This window comes from Jaculus jaculus, chromosome 1, assembly GCF_020740685.1.
Source record: "Jaculus jaculus isolate mJacJac1 chromosome 1, mJacJac1.mat.Y.cur, whole genome shotgun sequence".
NCBI classification, from domain to species: Eukaryota; Metazoa; Chordata; class Mammalia; order Rodentia; family Dipodidae; genus Jaculus; species Jaculus jaculus.
In genome coordinates this window covers 31,932,762-31,957,454 of record NC_059102.1, presented here as the reverse complement: position 1 = coordinate 31,957,454, position 24,693 = coordinate 31,932,762, and the positions used below count along the sequence as shown (strand labels likewise).

The 24,693-nt window shown below is 42.9% G+C and overlaps 1 protein-coding gene and 2 non-coding genes across 4 annotated transcripts; 1 reads left to right on the top strand and 2 right to left on the bottom strand.

The window, feature by feature from the left end:
- Window positions 1–1,037: 1,037 nt before the first annotated feature.
- LOC123457954 lies at window positions 1,038–1,139 on the bottom strand. The gene has a single exon (XR_006635302.1). It is a non-coding gene; the product is annotated as a small nucleolar RNA U13 (small nucleolar RNA).
- Window positions 1,140–3,275: 2,136 nt separating this feature from the next.
- LOC123457952 lies at window positions 3,276–3,374 on the bottom strand. Its single transcript, XR_006635300.1, has one exon. It is a non-coding gene; the product is annotated as a small nucleolar RNA U13 (small nucleolar RNA).
- Window positions 3,375–14,523: 11,149 nt separating this feature from the next.
- Window positions 14,524–22,730, top strand: Borcs7 (BLOC-1 related complex subunit 7). Of its 2 annotated transcripts, XM_045135303.1 has the most exons (5): window positions 14,524–14,700; window positions 18,827–18,889; window positions 19,935–19,978; window positions 21,420–21,440; window positions 22,165–22,730. In XM_045135303.1, exons 1-5 carry the CDS (start codon window positions 14,563–14,565, stop codon window positions 22,214–22,216), a joined length of 318 nt encoding a protein of 105 aa, XP_044991238.1. In that variant the 5' UTR covers window positions 14,524–14,562; the 3' UTR covers window positions 22,217–22,730. The 2 variants fall into 2 exon arrangements, with proteins under 2 accessions (XP_044991238.1, XP_004659299.1); XM_004659242.2 differs by lacking the exon at window positions 18,827–18,889.
- The last annotated feature ends 1,963 nt before the right edge of the window (window positions 22,731–24,693 follow it).

The window sequence follows — 24,693 nt, the reverse complement described above, 5'->3', positions numbered from 1 at the left end:
AAAATAAAAATGATTAAGCCTATTTTTTTAAAACAAACAAACAAAATCTGTAGAGGCTTTGACAAGATCTCTGTGCAGTAAATATTCATTCATCCCTTTGGAGCCATTCCATCTGGAGTTCCTCCTCTTGCCTCAACATTATCATATTATTGTTATTGACAGAAGATTGTTGTTTTCACAATTCCCTTACACCCGGATGACAAAAAGTTTGCTTTTTCAGTCCCTACCATAAACCATCAAGTTCCCATGTTTGGCTTCCAAGGGAAAGTTTTAGTCCAAGGTGTGGTCAATAGTCCTCCCTTCTGTCAGTGGAAGGTAAACACAGCTATACATCTTACTCAGAAGTTTCTGAGTGCTTACATGTGGCATTTTATTAGCTTCTTCTACTAAAAGCACAAATCTAATTGTTTAAAAGGTTTACAAATCTCGCTGTGCATGGCGGTACACTCCTTTAATCCCAGCACTGGGGAGGCAGAGGTAGGTGGATTGCTGTGAGTTAGAGGCCACCCTGAGACAACATAGTGAATTCCAGGTCAGCTTGGGCTAGAGTGAGACCCTACCTCAAACTTTGTCCCCCCAAAAAAGATTTACAAATCTCACTACAAAGTTTTTGTTTATAGCTAGGCCCAGATAAAAATCCAATCAGATGTTCCTTACGCTTTATCTTGGTTGTATTGTAATTCCTCTATCAAACTTTACTGATTACAATGATCTGTTCCAAAAAAAAAATAATAAGTGGCTTCAAAAGATTTTAGGAAATATAAACTGGAAATTCTGAATGCTCTTTCACACCTATTTAGATCTCTTAAAGGGGATGCTGATCTAAACTCACTACACACTTTGACCCTTCTTGCTTTAAAGCAGTTACAGCTAGAACAAAGCTTTTTAATTTTTTTTTTCCTTGCTCTAGCCCAGGCTGACTTAGAATTCATTATGTACTCTCAGGCTGGCCTTGAACATACAGTGATCCTCCCACCTTGGCCTCCCAAGTGATGGCATTAAAGGTATGCACCACCATGCATGGCTTCCCCACCCCCCATCAGATGGGTAATGTGCCAAGTCATAACAAGATTTGTGGGAGGCACATGTCACACAAACATGTGGAAACCCAATCATTATACTTATTGTGGTGGTTGGATTCAGGTGTCCCTTATAAACTTAGGTTTCTGAATGCTAGATTCCCAGCTGATGGAGATTAGGGAATTAATGTCTCCTACAGGCAGTGTTATTGCTCAGGGTGAGCTTATGGGTATTATAGACAGTTTCCCTTTTCCAGTGTTTGGCACACTCACCTGTTGCTGTTGTCCACCTTATGTTAGCCAGGGGGTGATGCCCACCCTCTGCTCATGCCATCATTTTCCTGTGTCATCGTGGAGCTTTCCATCAAGTCTGTAAACCAAAAATAAACCTTTGTTCCACAAGCTGCTCTTGGTTGGGTGATTTCTACTAGCAATGCAAACCTGACTGCAGCAGTAAAGTGGTATTGAGGAGTGGGATTGCTGCTAGACACCTGACTGTGTGGCTTTGGCCTTTTGGAGCTGATTTTCAAGAGGAATGTAGAAGGATTTGAAACCTTGGCATAAGAGACACCTTGCAATGCTATAAGTACAGCATCATGGACTGTTCTGGTCAGAGTTGAAAGACCTGACTACAGTAAGAATTATGGGTAGAAGCAGTTTGTGTGAGAGGCTTGCTGTTATGGTTGTGTCCTGAGAAGTTGTGCAGGGTTGCATTACATAGAAATGGACTGGTGTAGCCAGGTGTGGTGGCACACGCCTTTAATCCCAGCACTTGGGAGGCAGAGGTAGGAGGATTGCCGAGAGTTCGAGGCCACCCTGAGAATACATAGTGAATTCCAGGTCAGCCTGAGCTAGAGTAAGACCCTACCTTAGGAAATTAGAAAACCAAAAAAAAAAAAAAAAAAAAAAAGGACTGGTGTGAGCAGAGGATATGGCACAGGAAAAAAAATAAAATTTGGGGGCCTAAACTGCTGCCTGTTCACCTGCAAATTGTTTGAGAGATTACAACCATTGAGACTGGGCCAGCTGACCTTCACTGGGGCAACAGGAAGAATGTAGACTCTTTTGCAGGGGCCTCAGTGCTCAAGGAGTGTCCTGTTCTTCAAAGTCTGCTTTATTCCCCCCTGGATTAACAAATTGGCATCCTACCTGGTATTGTGGAGTATAAAAAGTGCAGGAAAGAGAGGGACATTGAATTTGCAACATGGTCTTATGTTTTAAAAATGGCCATGTAAGTGTGAAGCAGGTTTTCTGGATGCCTCTGCATGGAGACCTGATGGCGCTGTGAGGATGGACCATGGGTTGCAGTAGAGATGCCAGGACCTCGAGATGGCTGCCAAGGAGAGCTGCCAGCCATGGATGTTCTCCAGGACTGTGAGTAACCTAGCTGGAGAGGCAAAATTGAAATTCCAGAGTCTTGCTGCTGGTTAGAATTATTGGATTTGGAGATTTGTCATTAACTAGAGTTATTGGACTTGAAGCTAGAGTTTGATGTGTTGCCCTGGCTGTTTTAAATCTTGTATTGGCTGATGTTTCTTTGCTATGCCCAATGCCATCTTTTTCAGAGTGAATATTTATTCTGTGCCATTATGGGATTGTTTTTTTTTTTTTTGTTTGTTTTTTGTTTTTGTATCATTACTCAGTTAAAAGACCTTGGATTATGGGGATGTATGAATATCATTGAAATTGATAAAAACTATGGGGACTTTTAAAGTTGGATGAATGCATTGAATTTTACATCATGTATGGTAATCAGTTTATGGGGGCCAGGGGTGGAATATGTTGGTTTGATTCAGGTGTCCCCCATAAACTTAGGTGTTCTGAATGCTAGGTTCCCAGCTGATGGAGATTTGGGAATTAACACCTCCTGGAGGCAGTGTTATTGTTGGAAGCTGGTTTATGGGTATTATAGCCAGTTTCCTCATGCCAGTGTTTGGCACACTCTCCTGTTCCTGTTGTCCATCTTATGTGGGCCAGGGGGTGATGCTCACCCTCTGCTGATGCCCTCATTTTCCCCTGCCATCGTGGAGCTTCCCCTCAAGTCTGTAAGCCAAAATAAACCTCTTTTTTTTCCTACAAGCTGCTCTTGGTTGGGTGATTTCTACCAGCAATGCGAACCTGACAGACTGACTTAGAATTCACTGTGTACTCTCAAGCTGGCCTTGAACATATAGTGATCCTCCTACCTTGGCCTCCTGAGTGTTGGGATTAAAGGTATACACCACCATGCATTGCTTCTTTTGTTTTTTTCTTCCACATCAGATGGGTAACTTGCCAAGTCATAACAAGGTTTGTGGGAGGCACATGTTACACAAACACATGGACACCCAATCATTACACTTATGAACAAATAATCTAGAACAAACTTTTATAGCAGACACCTAGAATTACCTCTCTCTTTATTTATTTTTAACAGTTTTCATTCCTTCACAGCAACTATTAGACATTGACTCCTGGTTATAAAGTGGTTATTCTTTCCAAATACACCTAAACAAAAAAATTATACTCAAAACCAATAAATAACTAATTGTATTCAACAGAGCAAAACTTATTCAACTTATTAGTCAAGATCTTGATGTTATCTATCCTTTTCTTTTTTTAAATTTTTCGAGGTAGCTTCTCACTCTAGCCCAGGCTGACCTGGAAGTCACTATGTAGTCTCAGGGTGGCCTCAAACTCACAGCGATCCTCCTACCTCTGCCTCCCAAATGCTGGGATTAAAGGTGTGCCCCTCCACACCTGGCTAAAATCTACCCTTTAATATATATATATATGAAAAAAGAAGGATATATATATATATATATATATATATATATATATATATATATATATATTTGGCTGGAAAGATGGCTTAGTGGTTAAGGCATTTGCCAAAGGCAAATTTGGTAAAGCCAAAGGACCCAGGTTCGATTCCCCAGGACCCATGTAAGCCACATTCACATATATCTGGAGTTCATTTGCAGTGGCTACAGGCCCTGGTGTACCCATTCTCTCTCTGTCTCTCTCTGCTTGCAAATAAATAAATAAAATTTAAAAATATGTATTTATTTTTATTTATTTATGAGAGAGAAAGAGAGAATGGGTGGCTATGGCTTACAGCTATGATTGAACTCTAGACACATATGCCACCATGTGCATCTGGTTACATGGGTTCTGGGGAATGAAACCTGTGTCCTTAGGCTTTACAGGCAAGTGCCTTAACTACTAAGCTATCTTTCCAGGCCTATGATATTTAAAACAAATTTATTTATTTGAAAGAGAGAGAGAGAGGGAGGAAGGGAGGGAGGGAGAGAGAGAAGGGAGAGAGAGAATGAGTGTGGCAGGGCCTCCAGTCACTACAAACAAACTCCAGATGCATGTACCCCCTGGTGTGTCTGGCTTATGTGGGTACTGGGGAATTGAACCTGGGTCTTTAGGCTTCAAAGGCAAGTGCCTTAACCACTAAGTCATCTCTCCAGCCCCCATCTATTCTTAATCTCAAAATAATGTCAACTTCCTTTTACAGACTTCAGAAGAATGGCAAATAGCTCTGGCTTGTTCCACAGTCAGGTTTCCTTTCATTTGCCTCTGACAAAAGCTTTATGTGGGATACCACTGCTTTCCATGTAAGCTTCCTCTCCTATAAGTAAGCACCCTCTTTCTGATACTTTAATAGCTTGTTTTTGTTTTTGTTTTTTTTCTTTTTCAGATGGGGCCAACTAATCAGGCAAAGGAGCCATTCATTGCCTGGCTGACCTGGAATTCACTACGTAATCTCAGGGTGGCCTTGAACTCATGGCAATTCTCCTACCTCTGCCTCCTAAGTTCTAGGATTCAAGGCACGTGCCACCACAACTGACTCAGCCCTTATTAATTCTTTACTAAGGGTAGATTACAACCCAAAACTTGGGCTGCATATATTGGGGGACTCCTGAACCCCCAAACCCCGCATCAATATGAATTTCCCAAAGTTGACACAAAGAGGTTAAAACTCTAGAAATATAAGCTGGGCAACTGTCTATATTAATTTGTTTTGAATAATGGGAAAAGCCATTAGGCAATGTTGACAAGCAGCTCAGGTAGATTCATGTGATTGAGCAGAAGGAAAAAAAAAAATCCTGAGACAGTATTAACACAGACATGAACAAACTTAAGACAACCAAAGTGATTAATATAAATTTGATCCATTTGCCAAAGCTCATTAGAATGAAGACCTCTGGGGTTTCCTCCCACTGGATAACTTGAAACCTATGATAATTGAATTGATTTTTATTTATTTATTAGAGAGAACGGGCACTCCAGGGCCTCTAGCCACTGCAAAGGCACTCGAGATACATGTGTTATCATGTGCATCTGGTTTATGTGGGTTTTGGGGAGTCAAACGTGGGTCTTTAGGCATCGCAGGCAAGTGTCTTAACCACTAAGACATCTCTCCAGCCCATTTTATTATTTTTTTTAAGGCTTTGTTTCTTAGTGAAAAAAATGAGAAGTTGCTTGTTGAAAGGGGGCAGGCATCTTTGTATGAGATCGAATGTGTTGAATAAAAACAAGATCTTGGGCTGGAGAGATGGCTTAGCAGTTACGCACTTGCCTGTGAAGCCTAAGGACCCTGGTTCGAGGCTCAGTTCCCCAGGTCCCACGTTAGCCAGATGCACAAGGGGGCGCACGCGTCTGGAGTTTGTTTGCGAGGCTGGAGGCCCCGGCGCCCCATTGTCTCTCTCTCTCTTTCTGCCTCCTTCTTTTTCTCTGTTGCTCTCAAATAAATAAATAAAAATAAACAAAAAAATTTTTTTAAAAGAAGAAGTTAGGGCAGATATCAAAGCAGAGACCAAGAGATTAAGAGTAGAAATGAGTCATGAAGAGAGTCACACTCGTGGTCATCCAGAGTTTCAAGAAATTACACACGTAGTAAACCTAGAGCTGGCAAGAGTACCACGTGGTAGATCTGGAGGTTAAGGAAAATACACCCACGGTAGATTCAGAAACCAGAGGGAAATCATGCTATGGAAACTGTTGAATCTTTCTGCTCTATGTGATCCCACTGATTGCTGGGGGGGGGGGGGGGCGGGGAGGGGGAGTCCTTTTCAGCATGGGTTCTTAGATTCTGATCAAAAAAGATAACTTTAGCACACGCCTTTAATCCCAGCACTTGGGAGGCAGAGGTAGGAGGATCACTATGAGTTCAAAGCCACCCTGAGACTACATAGTGAGTTCCAGGTCCGCCTGGGCTAGAGTGAGACCCTACCTCAAAAAAAAAAAAAAAAAAAAAAAAAAAGACAGAGAGAGAGAGGGAGAAAGGACCAGTCTGTTGGACTTGCCTCAAAAAAAAATTTTTTTTTAATTTGTTCTTCTCAATTCCCCTCACGAACAACTACAGAAAAGCATCATTTAAAAAAGCAGTACATTTTACTTAAACTGTCTTATATAAGCTTCTTCAAGGACCCAATCTGTGGCCTAGACCCATTCCTCCAACAACTTTGGGCAGAGGCTCTGCTTCTGAGGTTTCTTCCACAGGTCTTCTACAGATCCCAACAAGACTGGTAAAGCCACTCTAAGGTCAAGTGTCCAGTGATAATGCCTCCACTGAAAATGAGCCACCACAAGAAACCACATGAATCCAGTCCTGTCCAGCGCCGGCCATCTCTACAGAAGTGATGCTGCCCTTCCAGAGCACTCCAGCCTGACCAGACCACCTCAACCCGAGATGACCCCCACCGATTCGCTTCTTTATCCATAAACAGCAAAGGGAAAGGATGGGAATGAACTACAAGAACAAACTGTGGGAATGAACTATGAGAATGAACGATGGGCCGGGCATATGACCCACGCCTTGAATCCCAGCACTCAGGAGACAGAGGTAGGAGGATTGCCATGAGTTTGAGGCCACCCTGAGACTAATTCCAGGTCAACCTGGGCTACAGTGAGACCCTACCTCAAAACAACAACAGCAACAAAAAAAACCACGCCCAAAAAAAAAAAAAAAAAAAAAGGAAAATTGAAGAGAAACTAGAATTCTGGATAGAGAAACTTGAGAAGAACACAGAAGCAAAGCAAATGCTCTCAAAGCTGCAAAGGCCAGTGACCTATACCACACCTTCAGGTCCTAGCCCAGATGATCGGGAAGTATGAGCAGGTCTTCACTGTAGACTGGATGGAAAAGGAGAAGACCAGGAAGCAGTTTGAACAGGATGGCTTGGAACTCAAGAGCATCGTCAAGCTCCAGGCCTGGTGGTGATGCAAAGTGACACACGAAGGGAACTTGGAGGATTCAGAATGTCCAAGAAGGAGAACGAGAAAGATGACAGCAAGGATTCCAAAGGAAAAGGCAAAGAGAAGGAAACAAGGAGAGGCAAGAAGTGACCCAGTTATCTCTTCTCCTTTCCTCTGCTTCTCTGGAGATGTGAAGGAAGCCTTGGGATTTCATTTTGTCCAATGTACTGGTTTACAAATGCTGATGAAGTCTAGGATATTGGTGCCTGGCTTTCTCCTATTTGATTTGAGGAAGTGTGTTTAGTTAGATTCCTTTTTAAAGAAAGAAAAAATATTCCTCTCGCTTTTTCTCACCAGAAAAAGAAGCTGCTACACTTAAGAGTGATGTATTAAGTCTATAATCCCTGTAACTAATGTCTTTGATTCTGATTTTATCCAATTTTACTAAAGTTAAACACTTTTCCAAAAAATAAACCCTTAGTTTATGTACAAAAAAAAAAAAAGTATGAGCTGGGAGTGGTGGCGCACGCCTTTAATCCCAGCATTTGGGAGACAGTGGTAGGGGGAGCGCCATGAGTTCAAGGCCACCCTGCCTGGACTAGAGTGAAACCAGACCTCGAAAAAACCCAAACCAAGCCTGGTGTGGTGGCGCACGCCTTTAATCCCAGCCCTCGGGAGGCAGAGGTAGGAGGATCACCGTGAGTTTGAGGCCACCCTGAGACTCCATAGTGAATTCCAAGCCAGCCTGAGCTAGAGTGAGACCCTAGTTCGAAAATCAAAAGAAAAAAAAAAAGAAAAGAAAAACCCAAACCAAAAAAATGTATGAGATACGGAAATGAACTATGGGGAAGAACTGTGGGCATATTTCTTGTGGACTTTACAACTTTCCTGAGATTATTGCTGTGAGTTGCTAAATGTATTACTTACAATTTGCCCTAAAGTTACTCTTACAACTATGTAATCCAGCCTGCTTAAAGCAATGTGACTAGGTTTCCTCTGCCTTGGGTACCTTTGGCTTGAACAGCACAGATGACCAGTATTGACAAGAGATATTTAGAGATGCAGATCAACCTTAACCTATGGTCTTTGCCCAGTTTCCTCAGTGACCTGGTTGGACTTTAGACTCAGCAAACATACACGTGTATGAAGGGCTGAACGTAACACCGAAGACAATGAGATCAGTAACCAAGGCCTCACAGATCTGCTGAAGACAACATAAAGTGATTAGATTTGTGATCAGAATTCATGTATGTTCTAGATCAACAGAGCCCACTGGTCATACACCTAAATCTTTCCTTTAACAAATGTTTAAGGATTATCCAAGGTCAAAAGTTCCTTAACCCTTTGCTCATACAATGTACTACAAGTTCACACATTACTGTGTTTTGTGTCTTATTTTTTGGCTCTTCAATAACAATGCCAATAAGTATTTGTATGGAGAGGAAGCCACCGTCACAGTAACATCAGAGCAGCAATGGCAGCAGATGCAGGTTTTTTTGTTTTTTTTTTTAATAATGATTTAAACTACACTTTTCTTCAATTTCCTTTTTCCTCAGTTGCTAGTTGTAGCTTGCCCACTCTTGGGTACCTTAGGAGTTATTTCTCCCATTTCTTTTTGTTGTTGTTTGAGGTTGGGGCTCACTCTAGCTCAGGCTGATCTGAAATTCGCTATGTAGTCTCAGGCTGGCCTTGAACTAACTCAGTGATCCTCCTACCTTTGCCTCACAAGTCCTGGAATTTAAAGGTGTGAGCCATCACACCTGGCTAATTTTTCTCATTTCTCAGGGTCTGCTCCTAGAATTAGTTTTCCCACTCTTGCTTAGGAAAATTCCAAAAGCTAGTCTTCTGTAATTTCAGGCTGAACCTCCAAATAGGGCACACTTACTTGCAAAGTCTGCCAGCCTCGGTTCAAGTCCCCAAAAATCATGTAAAGCCAGATGAACAAAGGGGCACATTCATCTGCACTTTGTTTGCAGTGGCAAGAGGCCCTGGTGTGCCCATCCCCTCCTCTCTCCCTCTCTCTCTCTCTCTGCTTACAATAATTTTTTGTTTGTTTGTTTTTGAGGTAATATCTTGCTCTAGCCCAGGCTGACCTGGAATCAGGTAGTAGAATACTTGCCTACCATGCATGAGATCCTGGGTTTGATCCCCAGCACTGCAGAAACCGAGTGGTGATACTTACCTGTAATCTCAGAACTTGCTACCCAGTAAGTTTGAGGGTAGCCTAGACTACATGACATGCCTCAAAAATAAAAGGAGGAAGGAAAGAAAGAAGAGAGGGATAAATGAACTTTCAAGCCCAAGAAAGATGTGGTAGAACCTCAAATACATATTTGTCTTTTTTTTTTTTTTTCGAGGTAGGGTCTCACTCTGGCCCAGGCTTACCTGGAATTCACTATGTAGTCTCAGAGTGGCCTTGAATTTACAGTGATCCTCTTACCTCTGCCTCCCAAGTGCTGGGATTAAAGGCATGAGTCAACATGCCTGGCTTTCAAATACATATTGTCTAGTGAAAAAAGCTAGTGTTGAGCTGGAGAGATGGTTCAGCCCATGTTGTGTACTTTTTTAACTATAAGAAAGAACTTCATAGAGTACCATTGTTGGGCTGAAGAGATGGTTCAGTTAGTGTTGTAGTCAGTTCCAGTGCTGCTGGGATGAACTTCCAAACCAAGCACAGTTTATGAGAGGAAGGGATTTATTGAAGTTTACAGATCCAGGGGAAGTTTCATAGTGGCGAATAAGAGAAAACTCACCACCAAAAGCAAGAGCAAAAACCTGCAGCCAAACAGCAGGGAACCCAGGCAGAATTCAGACTGCTCTGTGCATATCTTAGACTAGAATTCAAGATCTGTCCCCAAACACATCTTAGGGCTGGACACACGCACAGAGACACTTCCTCAGTTACAAACTTTAATAAACTCCTGAATCTATCATGGAACATCCATCAGATGACCACAGTTAGTAAAGTGCTTGCCACGCAAGCATGAGGACCTGAATTCAGATTCCTAGCACCCATGTAAAAGTTGGATGTGGTGCCTTGAATCCCAGAGGTGGGAGGCAGTGACCAAAGGATCCCTTGAACTTGCTGGCTAACTAGTCTAGCCAAATCAGTGACCTCCAAGTTCAGAGAGAGACCCTGTCTGAAAAAATAAGGCACAGAACAACTAAGGAAGACACCTGACATTGACCTCTGGCCTCTACCTACAACTCATACATTCAGACCTACACATGCATGTGTGCTCATGGAACACACATATGCAGACACACATACACATGTACAATACATAATGATGATATATTACTTTCATTGTTGTTAGTATGCTGGAGATTAAACTAGGACTTTGAGCATGCTAAGCAAACAGTCTACCATTGAGTTTTATGCCAGCTCAATATATTGTCTTTCAACTTGCTATATTAGCAATGGTCTAGGAGAAGTAAATCATCAAGTTAGTATGATGATTGCCTCCAGCAAAGTCTGGACTTAAGCAAGTTAGTATTACCAGTAAAAGGAACAGGGCTGGAGAGATTGCTTAGTGGTTAAGGCACTTGACTACAAAGCCAAAGGACCCAGGTTTGATTCCCCAAGACTCATGTAAGCCAGATGCACAAGGTGGAACATGCGTCTGGGAATTTGTTTGCAGTGGCTAAAGGCTCTGGAGCACCCATTCTCTTTTTCCTTCTTCTCTCTCTCAAATAAATAAAAATAAAATATTTTAAAAAAACATATGTGGGCTGCAGAGATGGCTTAGCGGTTAAGCACTTGCCTGTGAAGCCTAAGGACCCTGGTTCGAGGCTCGGTTCCCCAGGTCCCACGTTAGCCAGATGCACAAGGGGGCGCACGCGTCTGGAGTTCGTTTGCAGAGGCTGGAGGCCCTGGCGCACCCATTCTCTCTCTCTCTCCCTCTATCTGTCTTTCTCTCTGTGTCTGTCGCTCTCAAATAAATAATTTTTAAAAAATTAAAAAAAAAACAACATATGTAAGCCGGGTGTGGTGGCGCACGCCTTTAATCCCAGCACTCAGGAGGCAGAGGTAGGAGGATCACCATGAGTTCGAGGCCACCCTGAGACTACATAGTTAATTCCAGGTTAGCCTGGGCCAGAGTGAAACCCTACCTCAAAAAAAAAAAAAAAAGAGATGTCATAAGTATACAACAATATCAATTTTTTTTCAAGGTCATTTTTTTATTGACAACTTTCATAATTGTAAACAATATCCCATGCCCTCCCCCTACTTTCCCCTTTGAAACGCTACTCTTCCTCATATTCCCTCCCCCTCTCAATCAGTCTCTTTTATGTTTATGTCATCATCTTTTCTTCCTATTATGATGGTCTTGTATAGGTAGTGTCAGGCACTACAAGGTCATGGGTACCCAAGCCATTTTATGTCTGAAGGAGCACATTGGAAGGAGTCCTATCCTTCCTTTGGCTCTTATATTCTTTCTGCCACCTCTTCTGCAATAGACCCTGAGCCTTGGAAGGTGTGATAGAGATATTTCAGTGCTGAGCACTCCTCTGTCACTTCTTCTCAGCACCATGGTGCCTTCTGAGCTATCCCAAGGTCACTGCCATTGAAAAGAGAAGCTTCTCTAACCAAAAGTGAGAATAGCATTAATATATGGGTATGAACATTAAGAGAAGTGCTTACTGGACAGTTTGGTGAGCATAGTACATACATTTAGCCAGACACAAGGAGACGTTACACCCCTAGGGCTCATGACTACCCCTGATGTAGGTTTTCAGTATCAGGGATGTATTCCCTCCCATGGAGTGGGCCTCCAGTCAAATTAGAGGGTGGTTGGTTTCCCCCATAGCAGACATGCCACTATTGCACCCATTGGCTCATTTGGCTTGACTGGCCAAACATAAGGCTTGCAGTGACCACTGTTGAGTATCTTTACTGGTGATTTCTTTCTCTCCCATTGAACTGCATGCAGAATGGCTTTTTCCAGCTTTCTGTCAGTTGGTCTACATGGAGATGGTTTTCAGCTCAGCTCCAGCAGGCTTTCTCAGTGATTAAGGTCATTCTTGGCTACATAGGAAGTTTGAGGCCGGCCTGGGCTACATGAGATCCTCCGTTGCAAGGAGGCACTTGGTGTTGGTCACGACAGTACACAGAATGGCCAGGGCCTCAGATACAGCTGCCATGTCTCCGGTTAAAGAGGTGAGACCTAGGTGAGGGCACAGCACACATCATCTCCCAATTGGCTGTACTTATGCAGTGGGAGTCAATATCAATTCTTTAACAGTATGAATAAATGGGAGTATGATGACAAAAGGAAGTATGCCATACCATAGAGTTTCAGTCCAATAGGTTTGGGCAGGAAGTGGTTCATAGAATTGTCAGCTCGTTTTGCGGTTCCTGGATTAAGAGTTAACTTCCTTGGATGGACTGTTTCAATAATCTCTAGCATTCTGGGATGGAGAGATTGCTCAGTGGTTAAGGGAATTTGCTTGCAAAGCCTAATGGCACAGGTTCAATTACCCAATATCCACAGAAAGCCAGGAGAACAAAGTGGTGCATGCATGTGGAGTCCATTTGCAGCAGCAAGGTGCCTATTCTCTCTCTTCTTGCAAATAACTAATAAATAAAAATACTTTTAGGACTGGAGAAATGGCTTAGGGGTTAAGGTACCTGCTTGCAAAGCCCAAGAACCCAGGTTCTATTCCCCAGTATACATGTAAACCAGATTCACAAGGTGGCCCATGTGTCTGGAATACATTTGCAGAGGCTAGAAGTCCTGGTGTGCCAACTCTCTCTGTACTGCCTCTTTCTCTAATAAATAAAGAAAATATTTTTTAAAAAATCTCTAGAATTCCCAAACATGGTGGGAAGCTGAGGTAGGTGAATTGCTGTGAGTTTGAGGCTAGCCTGGGCTATAGAGTAAGTTCCTGGTCAGCCTTTGCCTGTCCCTAAAATAAAACAAGTACAAAATAATGTAGACACCTGCAGAGGTAGGATGATTGCCGTGAGTTCAAGGCCACCCTGAGACTACATAGTGAATTCCAGGTCAGCTTGGGCTAGAGTGAGACCCTACCTCAACAAACCAAAAATAAATAAATAAAAATAACTTTCAGGTTCTATTAATATACTTTTCTCTTAGCAGTTTTATTATATAGTCATTTTTCCCATTGCTTTGGGACTATGGCCCACAGCACATCATGGTGGGAGCATGTGGGGAATGACTGTTCATCATTGCTGGAAAACAGAGAGAATCAAGAAGGGACCAGGGTTCCCAATAACCTAATGTCCTCTCATTAGGCCCCACCTTCAAAGTGATAATCAATCTTTTTTTTTTTCTAATACTTATTTATTGGAGAAAGAGGGAGAAAGAGAGAGAGAGAGAGAATGGAGGATTGCAGGGCCTCTAGCCACTGCAAATGAACTCCACCTTGTGCATCTGGCCTATGTGGATACTGGGAAATTGAACCTGGGTCCTTAGGCTTCCAAGGCAAATAAATGCCTTAACCACCAAGCCATCTCTCCAGCCCCAATCAGTCTGGTTTTAATTAAAAGGTTATTGGTCATTAAATGTTACTAGTGACATTGAGCATTTTTCACATTTATTAGGCATTTGAATGCTTTTTTTTTCATTGTATGTAAAATGTCTGTTAAAATGGAACTGTATGTGCAAAGATTTGTTGTTGTCTTTCCAAGGTAGGATTTCACTCTAGCTCAGGCTGACCTGGAATTCACCATGTAGTCTCAGGGTGGCCTCGAACTCATGGCAATCCTTCTTACCTTTGCCTCCCAAGTGCTGGGGCTGAGGGTGTGCACCACCACTTATGGCTTGAATCAATCTATCTATCTATCATCTAATTTTTTTTTTTTCTCTTTGAGGCTGGGATCTCCTGTATTCTAGGCTGACCTCAAACTCACTTTGTAGCCACGGAGTGACCTTAAATTCCCCATCCTTGTGCTTCTGCCTCCCAGATGATGGGATTACATGCATGTTCCATCAGGCGCGGTTTATGTGGTTGTGGGGTGAGCTACATTATTTCTGTTTTACAGATGAGGAGTGTAAAATGGCAGTTGAGCAATTTATAGCCACCTAACTGCTTAAACGGTAGAATTAGGATTGCAATACAACCCTTCTGATTCTAAACTATAGATTTACCAAAGTTAACGTTCTATTCCTTCCATAGTTATTTGTCTTGGCCTTAATTTTTCTTCCACATTGTCAACTGAGTTAAACAGCTAGCAACCTTCACTAGGCGCATGCGCTCCTTCATTTTCCCACGGTCAGAAAGGTTCCCCCCCACCTTCTTCTTTTCTTTTTTTTTTTCTTCCGCTTTGCTTCTCTTTTGGCCTCAGCGACTCGCCGTCCTCCGACGGAGGCATTCTCTAGTTAAGGCGATGGCGACCGGTACTCCGGATTCGCAAGCACGATTTGGTCAGTCAGTGAAGGGGCTTCTCACGGAGAAGGTGAACACCTGTGGTACTGACGTGATCGCGCTGACCAAGCAGGTGCTGAAGGGCTCCCGAAGCTCCGAGGTGAGCTAGCATTGGACTGAATCCCCGGGCCCAGCGCTGCGGGGGCTGACCGCCGGGCGGGCGTCGCGGTGCATCCTGGGGAGTGTAGGCTGATGGCGGAGCGCTGCTGCGCGTTGCATTCTGGGTGTGGAGTCTCTGGCTCCGGGGAGCGTTTCCGCGGAGGGCGTGGTGATGGGAGAGAGCCGCGGTTGGCCTCTGAGCGGGTGCTTATAACCAGTACCTATTTTTCTATGGTTTTTCTCCAGTGACGAGCAGTGTCTTTCAGACGTTCTGCTTGATTTGCTCTCAACCTTCGTGAATGGAATGATTTGATCGTTTTTCTCACGAGAACGCTTTCTTTTATGTACACTCTGCCTGTCCCCCAAACAGACCCTCCTGTTAGAGAAATGAAAACATGTGTTCACGCAAAGACATGGTCATGTTCATAGTACTTTTTTTTTTTTTAATGAAAAACTAGTAACAACCCAGATGCTCATGGACAGGTGAATGGACAAATAAAATGGGTCCAATGACCTAACCATTACAGTCAAATTTACTCAAAAGAAATTAAACATACGGCTGTGCATCAGGGGCAGGCCTGTAATCCCAGCATCTGGGAGGCTAAGGTACTAGGATTGCTAAATCTTGGCTGGCTTGGGCCATAGAAGGGAACTGTCTTAATAATAATAATAATAATAATAATAATAATAATGTGCCCACAATTTTGTTAGAAAACCAGCCATACATATAACATAGCTAAGATTTTCAGTTTTGCTTTATTTAAAATGGAAGGGTTTTTGTTTTTGTTGTTGAAGCCGGGCTTCAGTTGCCCAAGCTGACCTATTCACCCTGTAGCCCAGGCTGAGCTTGCAGTGATCTGCCACCTCAGCCTCCTGAGTGATGGGATTATAGCCATGAGCCATTACAGGTGGCTCTAAAATGGAGGATTTTTTGTTTGTTTGGTTTTTCAAGGTAGGGTCTCACTCTAGAGACCCAGACTGACATGGAATGCACTATGTAGTCTCAGGGTAGCCTCGAACTCATGGTGATCCTCCTGTCTCTGTCTTCCAAGTGCTGGGATTCAAGGTGTGCACCACCATGCCCAGCTCAACTTTTTTTTTAAATTTATTTTTGTTTTATCGATGTAGGGTTTCACGCTAGCCCAGGCTGACATGGAATTCACTGTGTAGTCTCAGGGTGGCGTCAAACTCTTGATGATCCTCCTATCTCTGCCTCCCAATGCTGGGATTAAAGGTGTGTGCCACCACACCCAGCTCAATTTAGTTTTTATAAAAGTAGCAAATCTTGCCGGGCGTGGTGGTAGGTAGGAGGATCATCGAGAATTCGACGCCAGCCTGAGACTACATAGTGAATTCCAGGTCGGCCTGGGCTAGAGTGAAACCCTACCTTGGACAAAAAAAAACACCAACTCTCTTCATTTTTACTTATTTATTTTTCATAATATTTCATTGAGTATTTCATATTAATTCATTATTTCATGTCATTGCAGTGATAGCATAAAATGTCCTCAAATCTTTGGATTTGTATACAAATGTTATTAGCAGCTTACTTATTATGTGGGTTTATAGCCCATTAGACTTTCTTCACAGAAATTTTTTTTTGTTTGTTTTTTGAGGTAGGGTCTCACTCTAGCCCAGGCTGACCTGGAACTCACTATGTCGTCTCAGGGTGGCCTGGAACTCACGGTGATCCACCTACCTCTGCCTCCCGAGTGCTGGGATTAAAGGCTTGAGACACCACACCTGGCCACAGAATTGTTTTTAATTGCTGTGTAATTAGTTTTGACTGACAGTACTTACAAAAATTTGCATATGGCAAACAAAGAAAAAACCTAACTAAGCCTTATGTAGTGATGCATACCTATAATCCTAGCACTCAGGAGGCTGAGGTGGGAGGATCACCGTGAGTTCCAAGCCATCCTGGGTTAGAGTGAGACCTACCTTGAAAAATATAAAAACAATAATAGTAATAAACAAGAAACCAACTATACAAGATGCTTGCCCTTACTATATATTAACGTAATTGTTGAAGTCACTGACTTGGAGACCCCAAATATGCTTTGTGTGTGGGGTTACATATAATACATTCTTTTTAGAATTCTGTGTCAGAGGCAAGTTTATCTCTTTGAACAATTGCTATGTTGCTTTTTCCAAACAATCAAAATTATGTCTCATTGCGTGTTTTCACTGGTTTTTTTTTTTGAGGTAGGATCTCACTTTAGCCAGGCTGACCTGCAATTTGCTATGTATTCTCAGGATGGCCTTGAACTCACAGCAGTCCTCTTACCTCTGCCTCGCTAGTGCTGGGTATGCGTTTCACTTTTTGAGTTTTTGTCGTGGTTGCAGAGTCCCCATGTCAGTTTTGCTGGTAGTCAAATTTATTTGCTTCTCCCTTTCATTGCTTTTAGATTTCTTTCTTTTGGAGGAAACATTTGTATATGCAAGTCACAAACATCATACAAATGTGCACACATAGTTATTTTCCCCCAGATAAACAAGTAGAATACATGTATAGAGTTGGTATATACTATCTTGAGCCTCTTTTAGGGAAGCAGTGGTAAAAAAGATGGTCTTCAAGTGGCGGGGGGGAGGGCATTACCATAGGATATTGTTTACAATCATGGCAGTTGTTAATAAAAAATAAATTAATTTGAAAAAGGATGGTCTTCATAATGTATTGGTCATCAGTGTATATTGAACATTCTAATGAATTTACAGTTCCTGAAAGTTGATTATGTGCTGGACATTGCTGCTTATTATGTAGTTTGTGTGCTTATTTTTCTTGATGGGGGCTTGAGGTAGGCCGACCTAAAACTCACTATGTAGTCTCAGGCTAGCCTTGAACTCACAGCAGCCCTCCTACCTCAGCCTCCCGAGTGCTGGGATAAAAGATGTGCGCCACCACACCTGACTGTTTTTTTATTTTTTATTTTGCTTTTTTTTTAAAATAAAATATTGGGCTGGAGAGATGGCTTAGCGGTTAAGCGCTTGCCTGTGAAGCCTAAGGACCCCGGATCGAGGCTCGGTTCCCCAGGTCCCACGTTAGCCAGATGCACAAGGGGGCGCACGCGTCTGGAGTTCGTTTGCAGAGGCTGGAAGCCCTGGCGCGCCCATTCTCTCTCTCTCCCTCTATCTGTCTTTCTCTCTGTGTCTGTTGCTCTCAAATAAATAAATAAATAATTTTAAATTAAAAAAATATATATTTTATTTATTAGAGAGAGTGAGAGAGAAAGAAAGAAACAGATATATATGGAGAGAGAGAGAGAGAGAGAGAGAGAGAGGGGGGGGGGGAGAGAATGGGCATCTTGTGCATCTGGCTTATGTGGGTATTGGGGAATTGAACATAGATCCTTAGGCTTTGCAGGCAAATGCCTTAACTGCTAAGCCATCTCCCCATCCCTGGACGTTTTTTGTTTTATTTTGTTTTGTTTTTCAAGGTAGGTTTCATCCTAGCCCAAGCTGACCTGGAGTTCACTATGTAGTCTTGGGCTGGCCTTGAACTCATGGTGATCCTCCTACCTCCACCTCCCAAGTGCTGGGATCAGAGGTGTGCACCACCATGCCCAGCTTTTTTTTTTTTTTTTTTTTTTAAATAAGACAAAAAATAATGGCTAGTTGTGTCATATGGTTATCAGGGTTGTGCCATTGGCAAAGCCAGGCAAGCTGCAAAGACAGAAATGAAAAGCTTCAGAAATGAAAGAAATGACCAGCTGTGACATAGTTAAGGAAGTTGCAAGCCAGGTGTGGTGGCGCACACCTTTAATCCCAGCACTTGGGAGGTGGAGGTAGGAGGATCACTGTGAGTTTGAGGAGGCCACCCTGAGACTACAGAGTGAATTCCAGGTCAGCCTGAGTCAGAGTGAGACCCTACCTCAAAAAACCAAAACACAAAAAACAAAACAAAACAAAACAAAAAACAAAGAAGTTGCAGGGCTGTAGAGATGGCTCAGCAATTAAAGGTGCTTACTCGCATAGCCCAAGGGCCCAGGGTTCTATTCCCTGGGACCCATGTAAAGTAAAGCCAGATGCACAAAGTGGTACATGCGTCTGGAATTCGTTTGCAGCATCATCAGACAAGACTTAAGTGTGGGAATATTGATTATTACCATTTTATTTTTGTCTTCCAGCTTCTTGGTCAAGCAGCTCGAAACATGGTACTACAGGAAGATGCCATCTTGCACTCAGAAGATGTAAGCAGCAGTTTTTTTTTTTTTTCTTAAAAATTATGTGGTTGGGGGCTGGAGAGATGGCTTAGCGGTTATGGCACTTGCCTGTGAAGCCTAAGGACCCAGGTCCCACGTAAGCCAGATGCACAAGGTGATGCATGCATCTGGAGTTTGGAGTTTGTGTGCAGTGGCTAGAGGCCCTGGAATGCCCATTCTCTCTCTCTCTCTAATAAATAAGTTAATGAAAATAAAATCTTTAAAAAAAGTTATGTGTTTTGCGGGTATGTTGGCATGTGCTTTTTTTTTATTTTAATTTTTGTTTATTTATTTATTTGAGAGTGACAGACAGAGAGAAAGACAGATAGAGGGAGAGAGAGAGAGAATGGGCGCGCCAGGGCTTCCAGCCTCTGCAAACGAACTCCAGACGCGTGCGCCCCCTTGTGCATCTGGCTAACGTGGGACCTGGGGAACTGAGCCTCGAACCGGGGTCCTTAGGCTTCACAGGCAAGCGCTTAACCGCTAAGCCATCTCTCCAGCCCTGGCATGTGCTTTTTATCCCAACACTTGGGAGGCAGAGGTAGGAAGATTGCCGTAAGTTCCAGGCCACCCTGAGACTGCATAGTGAATTCCAGGTCAGCCTGGGCTAGAATGAAAAAAAAAGTTATGTGTTTCTGTATGTATACATATGTGTGTGCATGATGTGTATGTGTATGAGCATGCACATGCTATGGCACACGTATGGAGGTAGAGGACAACTCTGGGGTGTTGGGCCTGTCCTTCCACCTTGTTTGAGACAGGATCTCTCTTATTTGCTATTAGGAAGGCCTCTGCTTTGGGATTCTCCTGACTCCACCTCTCACTGTGGCAGGCATGTTGGGATTAAAGATGCATGTGTCTTGTGTCTGGCTTGATGACTGTGCTGGATATCTGAACTCTGGTTGGCAGGCTTGCAGAACAAGCACCAAGAAACAATTTCTTGGTTTACATAATTATGGGTTATGGGTTTACATAAATAGTTTGGCTACAGGGAAACAGGCTGTTCTGTTTCTCTCTCTCTCTCTCTTTGCAGAGTTTAAGGAAAATGGCAATAATAACCACGCATCTTCAGTACCAGTGAGTATGCCCTTCTCAGCAGTGTGCATGCATGTAATGGGTACACTGTTTTTATGCAGATGAGCGTGCCCCACACTTGTGCACACTTGTGTGGAAGAAGAGGAAATAGATGTCCTCTATCTTTCTTTGCCCTATTTCCGTGAGACTGAGTCTCTTACTGAACCTGGAGCTCCCTATTTTTCAGCTAAATCGGGTGAACAGGGACAGGAAGATGGCTCATTGGTTAAAGGCACTTGCTTATAAAGTCTGTGGGCCCAGGTTTGATTCCTCAGTTCCCATGTAAAAAGTCAGGTGCTCAAAGCAGCACATGTATCTGGAGCTTGTTTGCAGTGGCAAGATGCCCTGGCATGCCCATCTTCTCTCTCCCCCACTTGCAAATAAATAAATAAAAACTAAACTGCGGGCTGGAGAGATGGCTTAGTGGTTAAGCGCTTGCCTGTGAAGCCTAAGGACCCCGGTTCGAGGCTCGGTTCCCCAGGTCCCACATTAGCCAGATGCACAAGGGGGCGCACGCGTCTGGAGTTTGTTTGCAGAGGCTGGAAGCCCTGGCGCGCCCATCCTCTCTCTCTCCCTCTATCTGTCTTTCTCCCTGTGTCTGTCACTCTCAGATAAATAAATTAAAAAATGAACAAAAAAATATTAAAAACAAAAAAACTAAACTGGCCGACCAGGGAGCCACAGCAGTCCTCCAGTCTCCAGTCTCCCTCAGCGCCAGGGTTACAGGCACGCACAGCCATGCCTGGCTTTGCACGTGGGTGCTGGGGACTGAACTCAGGTCCCAGTGCTTGCATAGCAAATGCTTTGCCTACTGAATGATCTGCCTTGCCCTGTTAATATTGTAGGTAGTTGATGTAATGTTTATATATGGCTGGGAAGTCAAGTCTTGATAGCTAATGTTGAATCTGTTTGATTTTGAATATGTCCATATTATATGTGATTATCTGACTCCATGTATTGAGACTAAAATTAGGTTAGACATGTAGTTTGTTGACCTATCTCATTCTAGAGGCATGTTATTACCTCTGTGGTTTATAGTCTTTCTCTTTTTTAAAAAAATTTAGTTCTTTTCTTTTCTTTTATTTTATTTTATTTATTTATTTATTTATTTATTTATTTTGAGGTAGAGTCTCATTCTAGCCCAGGCTGAAATGAAACTCATTCTGTAGTACCAGGCTGGCCTTGAACTCACAGCCATCTTCTACCTCTGTCTCTTGAGTGCTAGGATTAAAGGTGTACACCACCACACCTGGTTATAGTTTGTCTTTTTAGCAGCTCTTCACTCAGTTGAGAGTCCCTGCTTAACAACACAGTTTTCTAATAGGATTGACAGAAAATACAGTCTCTGTCATAAGACAGACATTTGTTCTACCTGTATGTATGTTTGTAAATAACTTCTACTAATGCACTGGGTCTTACGTTTATTTGCCTCTTTCTTATTTAGGCAAGAAGCCATTCAGAAGAAGTAAGTACCTCCAGGTGTTGGGGAACCAACTGAAGCAGGCTTGGGAAGAATTGTACTGCTGTGGTTGATATGTGCTTTTAATTACCATGCTCTGGGGAAGAACAAAGTGCATTTCAAAGGCATGTAGTAACTGAGTTCACTGCCAGTGAAGGGCTTCTAAAAACTAACAGGGTACAGAGGCCAAGCCTAAGGTGGTGATAGTCATTAAATAGTAGAAGTGCTAAAGTCATTAGATACTTGTTTTCTTAATTGAATTACAGTTTTTTCTTTGCTCCATTATTTACATTACTAGTTGGCTTTGCAGACCTCTGTTAGAGGGTTTTTTTTTTTTTTTTTTTTGTAATGTTTTGTTTTGCGACAGGGTCTTCCTATAGAGCCCAGACGGGCATCAAGCTCATGATTCTTCTGGCTCCACCTCCTGAGTGCTGGAATTACAGGAATATGCCACATGCGCATTTGTCTTCATAGTTTAAACGTTTTTATTTCTCCTTTAAGACATGGTTACGCTGTTGCTCATTGTGGCTTTAAGCTCTCGAGGAGTGATCCTCCTGCCTCGGCCTCCTGAGTCGTTGGAACCAGCAGGTCTGTGTCAGCATGCTGGAGTCACAGTTTAAATACTTCTGGGGCACAAGTGATTTTGCTGTAACAGTATTATTTTATGTGTTAAAGTATGTCTTTGTAGCTCATTGATTCAGCTCATTCCTTTCTCTATTTTGATTTCTAGTGTTGAACAGTCATCTGATCTACAGGACCAGCTGAATCATTTATTGAACTAGAATGGCTATACAAGAGAGGAATAGTGACTCAGATTAGGAGCAAGACAGCTTTCTCTAGATAGTCAGCGAGGGACTGGCCCAAAGAAGCCTAGACGCCGCTCTGCCTGTGGAACTTGAACTTGAGTCTGATCCAGTCTCACCCAAGATGAAGTTAAGCAGAGCCACCTCCTAACTCTTCCTCAGCGACAACAACAACTTCTTTTCCCAGCTTTGCACCTACAGGCTTGGTCTGTGTGCCCATCAGCCAATCCCGATCCTTCTTACATACCTGAACCTGATAGTGAGGCTCATTCTGGTCAGATGACTGATTCATATACATGGGCCTGAGCCACTTGTGAAGGACCCTTTCACAGTCCCTTCATTCCTGGAGAGACTTCTGTTCCCCATGGGAGAGAAATTCTTCCCTGGTCTTTTCCTCTACCCTCCCAGCATTGCTGGGAAGGAGTAGGAATTCCTCTTTTCTGCTTTTTCTTCTCCTGTTTTCATCCTATCCCTAATAAATTGTCATAACTTACCCTTCTCTGTGTTTGTATTTTCAGTTCTCTGATAACTTGGACAAGGACCCAAAATTGGGGGGTCACGAGCCTGAGTCTCCTGCACCATTGTGGAGCCTCATCCCTTGCAGAGCGCCAGTCCTGAAACAATAGCACTTTTTTTTTCCTGATGTTGAGGGTGAAATGCCTTACACAACTGTTACATTGTGGGTTTAAGTTTACATTTTTATATCCAAAAATTAAATTAGAAAAGACTTATGAAAAGAAACTATATGGCTGAATCTTAGAATCACTTCTAAATTGGACTAACCCATGCTCTTTTTATACTTTAAGTTCTGTGTAATTTCATGTTAATCAAAATTAATGAGTTTGATCTCAGGCACTGCAAAAATGAAAACAAAATTGTTAGATGTTTTAGCTTTTCACAGAGAGTTTTAATATGTTAAAAGCCATATTGTCTAATATCCTTAAGCAAACACTGAGTATGGTGGTTCAGATTATAAAATGTTCCCATATCATGTTTGAATATTTAATCCCCAGTTGGTAGCACTGGTTGGGAAGGTTGTGGAACTTTTGGGAGGCAGAACCTTGCTGGAGGAAGTGTGTCACTGAGGTGGACCTGAAGGTGTTAGAGCACCGCTCTCCCTGCTGATGTGATGATGTGCCTCCAGCTTCCTTCTCCTGCCATGCTTCCCTTGGCATGATGGGCTTCCCCTCAAAACTGTTAGCCAAAACCAAAACCTCCCTTAAGCTCATTTTGTCAGGTATTTTGTCCCAGCAATGAGAAGATAACTGATACAGTGAGTCTTTTTTTTTTTTTTTTTTTTTAAAGCAGTGTCTGCTTATGTAGCTTGGGCTGGTCTTGAACTCAGCTGCTTTAGCTGCTGCTGCTTTTTTTTTTTCAAGGTAGGGTTTCACTTTAGTTCAGGCTGACCTGGAATTCACTATGCAGTCTCAGGGTGGTCTCAAACTCACAGCAGTCCTCCTACCTCTGCCTTCCAAGTGCTGGGATTAAAGGCGTGCACACCATGCCTGGCTCTGCCTTAGCTTTCTGAGTACTGGGATTATGGGTATACACCATGACCCTAGTCACTGAGTAATATTTTACATTCAGAAATAGAATTTCAAAACAACAAATAACTAACCTCCCCATTTCCTAACAAAACTTCAAAACAACAACCAATCAACCTTTCCCCTCCCCAAAACAGAACTTCAAGCTGGGAATGGTGGTATGTGCCTGTAATGACATGCATTTGGGAAGATGAGGCTAGAACGTCATTTGAGTCCAGGAGTTTGAGATCAGCCAGGACAACACAGCCCATCTCATAAAAAAGGAACAAGGAACCAAATAAATAAATTAATCAATTAAAAAAAAAATCCAGGCGTGGTGGCGCATGCCTCTAATCCCAGCACTCAGGAGGCAGAGGTAGGAGGATCACTGTGAGTTCGAGGTCACCCTGAGACTCCATAGTGAATTAGTGAATTCCAGGACAGCCTGGGTAGAGACCCTACCTTGGTAAACCAAAAAAAAAAAAGGAAGAAGGGAAGGAGCTTGTTTTGTGAACCCATGAAAATAATGAATATTTGCACACATGCACCCCTATGTGTGTGTGGTGTGTACCGCAGGGCCTCTTGCCATCTACAAATGAAACGAGATGCTTGCGCCATTGTTTTTTTTTCAAGGTAGGGTTCTGCTGTATCCTAGGCTGACCTGGAATTCACTATTGTAGTCTCAGGGTGGCCTTGTAACTCCTAGCCATCCTCCTACCTCTGCATCCTGAGTGCTGGGACTAAAGGTGTGCGCCACCATGCCTAGCACTTTTTTCTGTTCTTGTTTGTTTTGTTTTTCCAGGTAGGGTTTCACTCTAGGCTGACCAGGAATTCATTTAGTCTCAGGGTGGCCTCAAACTCATGGTGATCCTCATATCTCTGCCTCTCAAGTGCAACACCTGGCTGATTAGTACTTTTTGTGGCTTTTTGAGG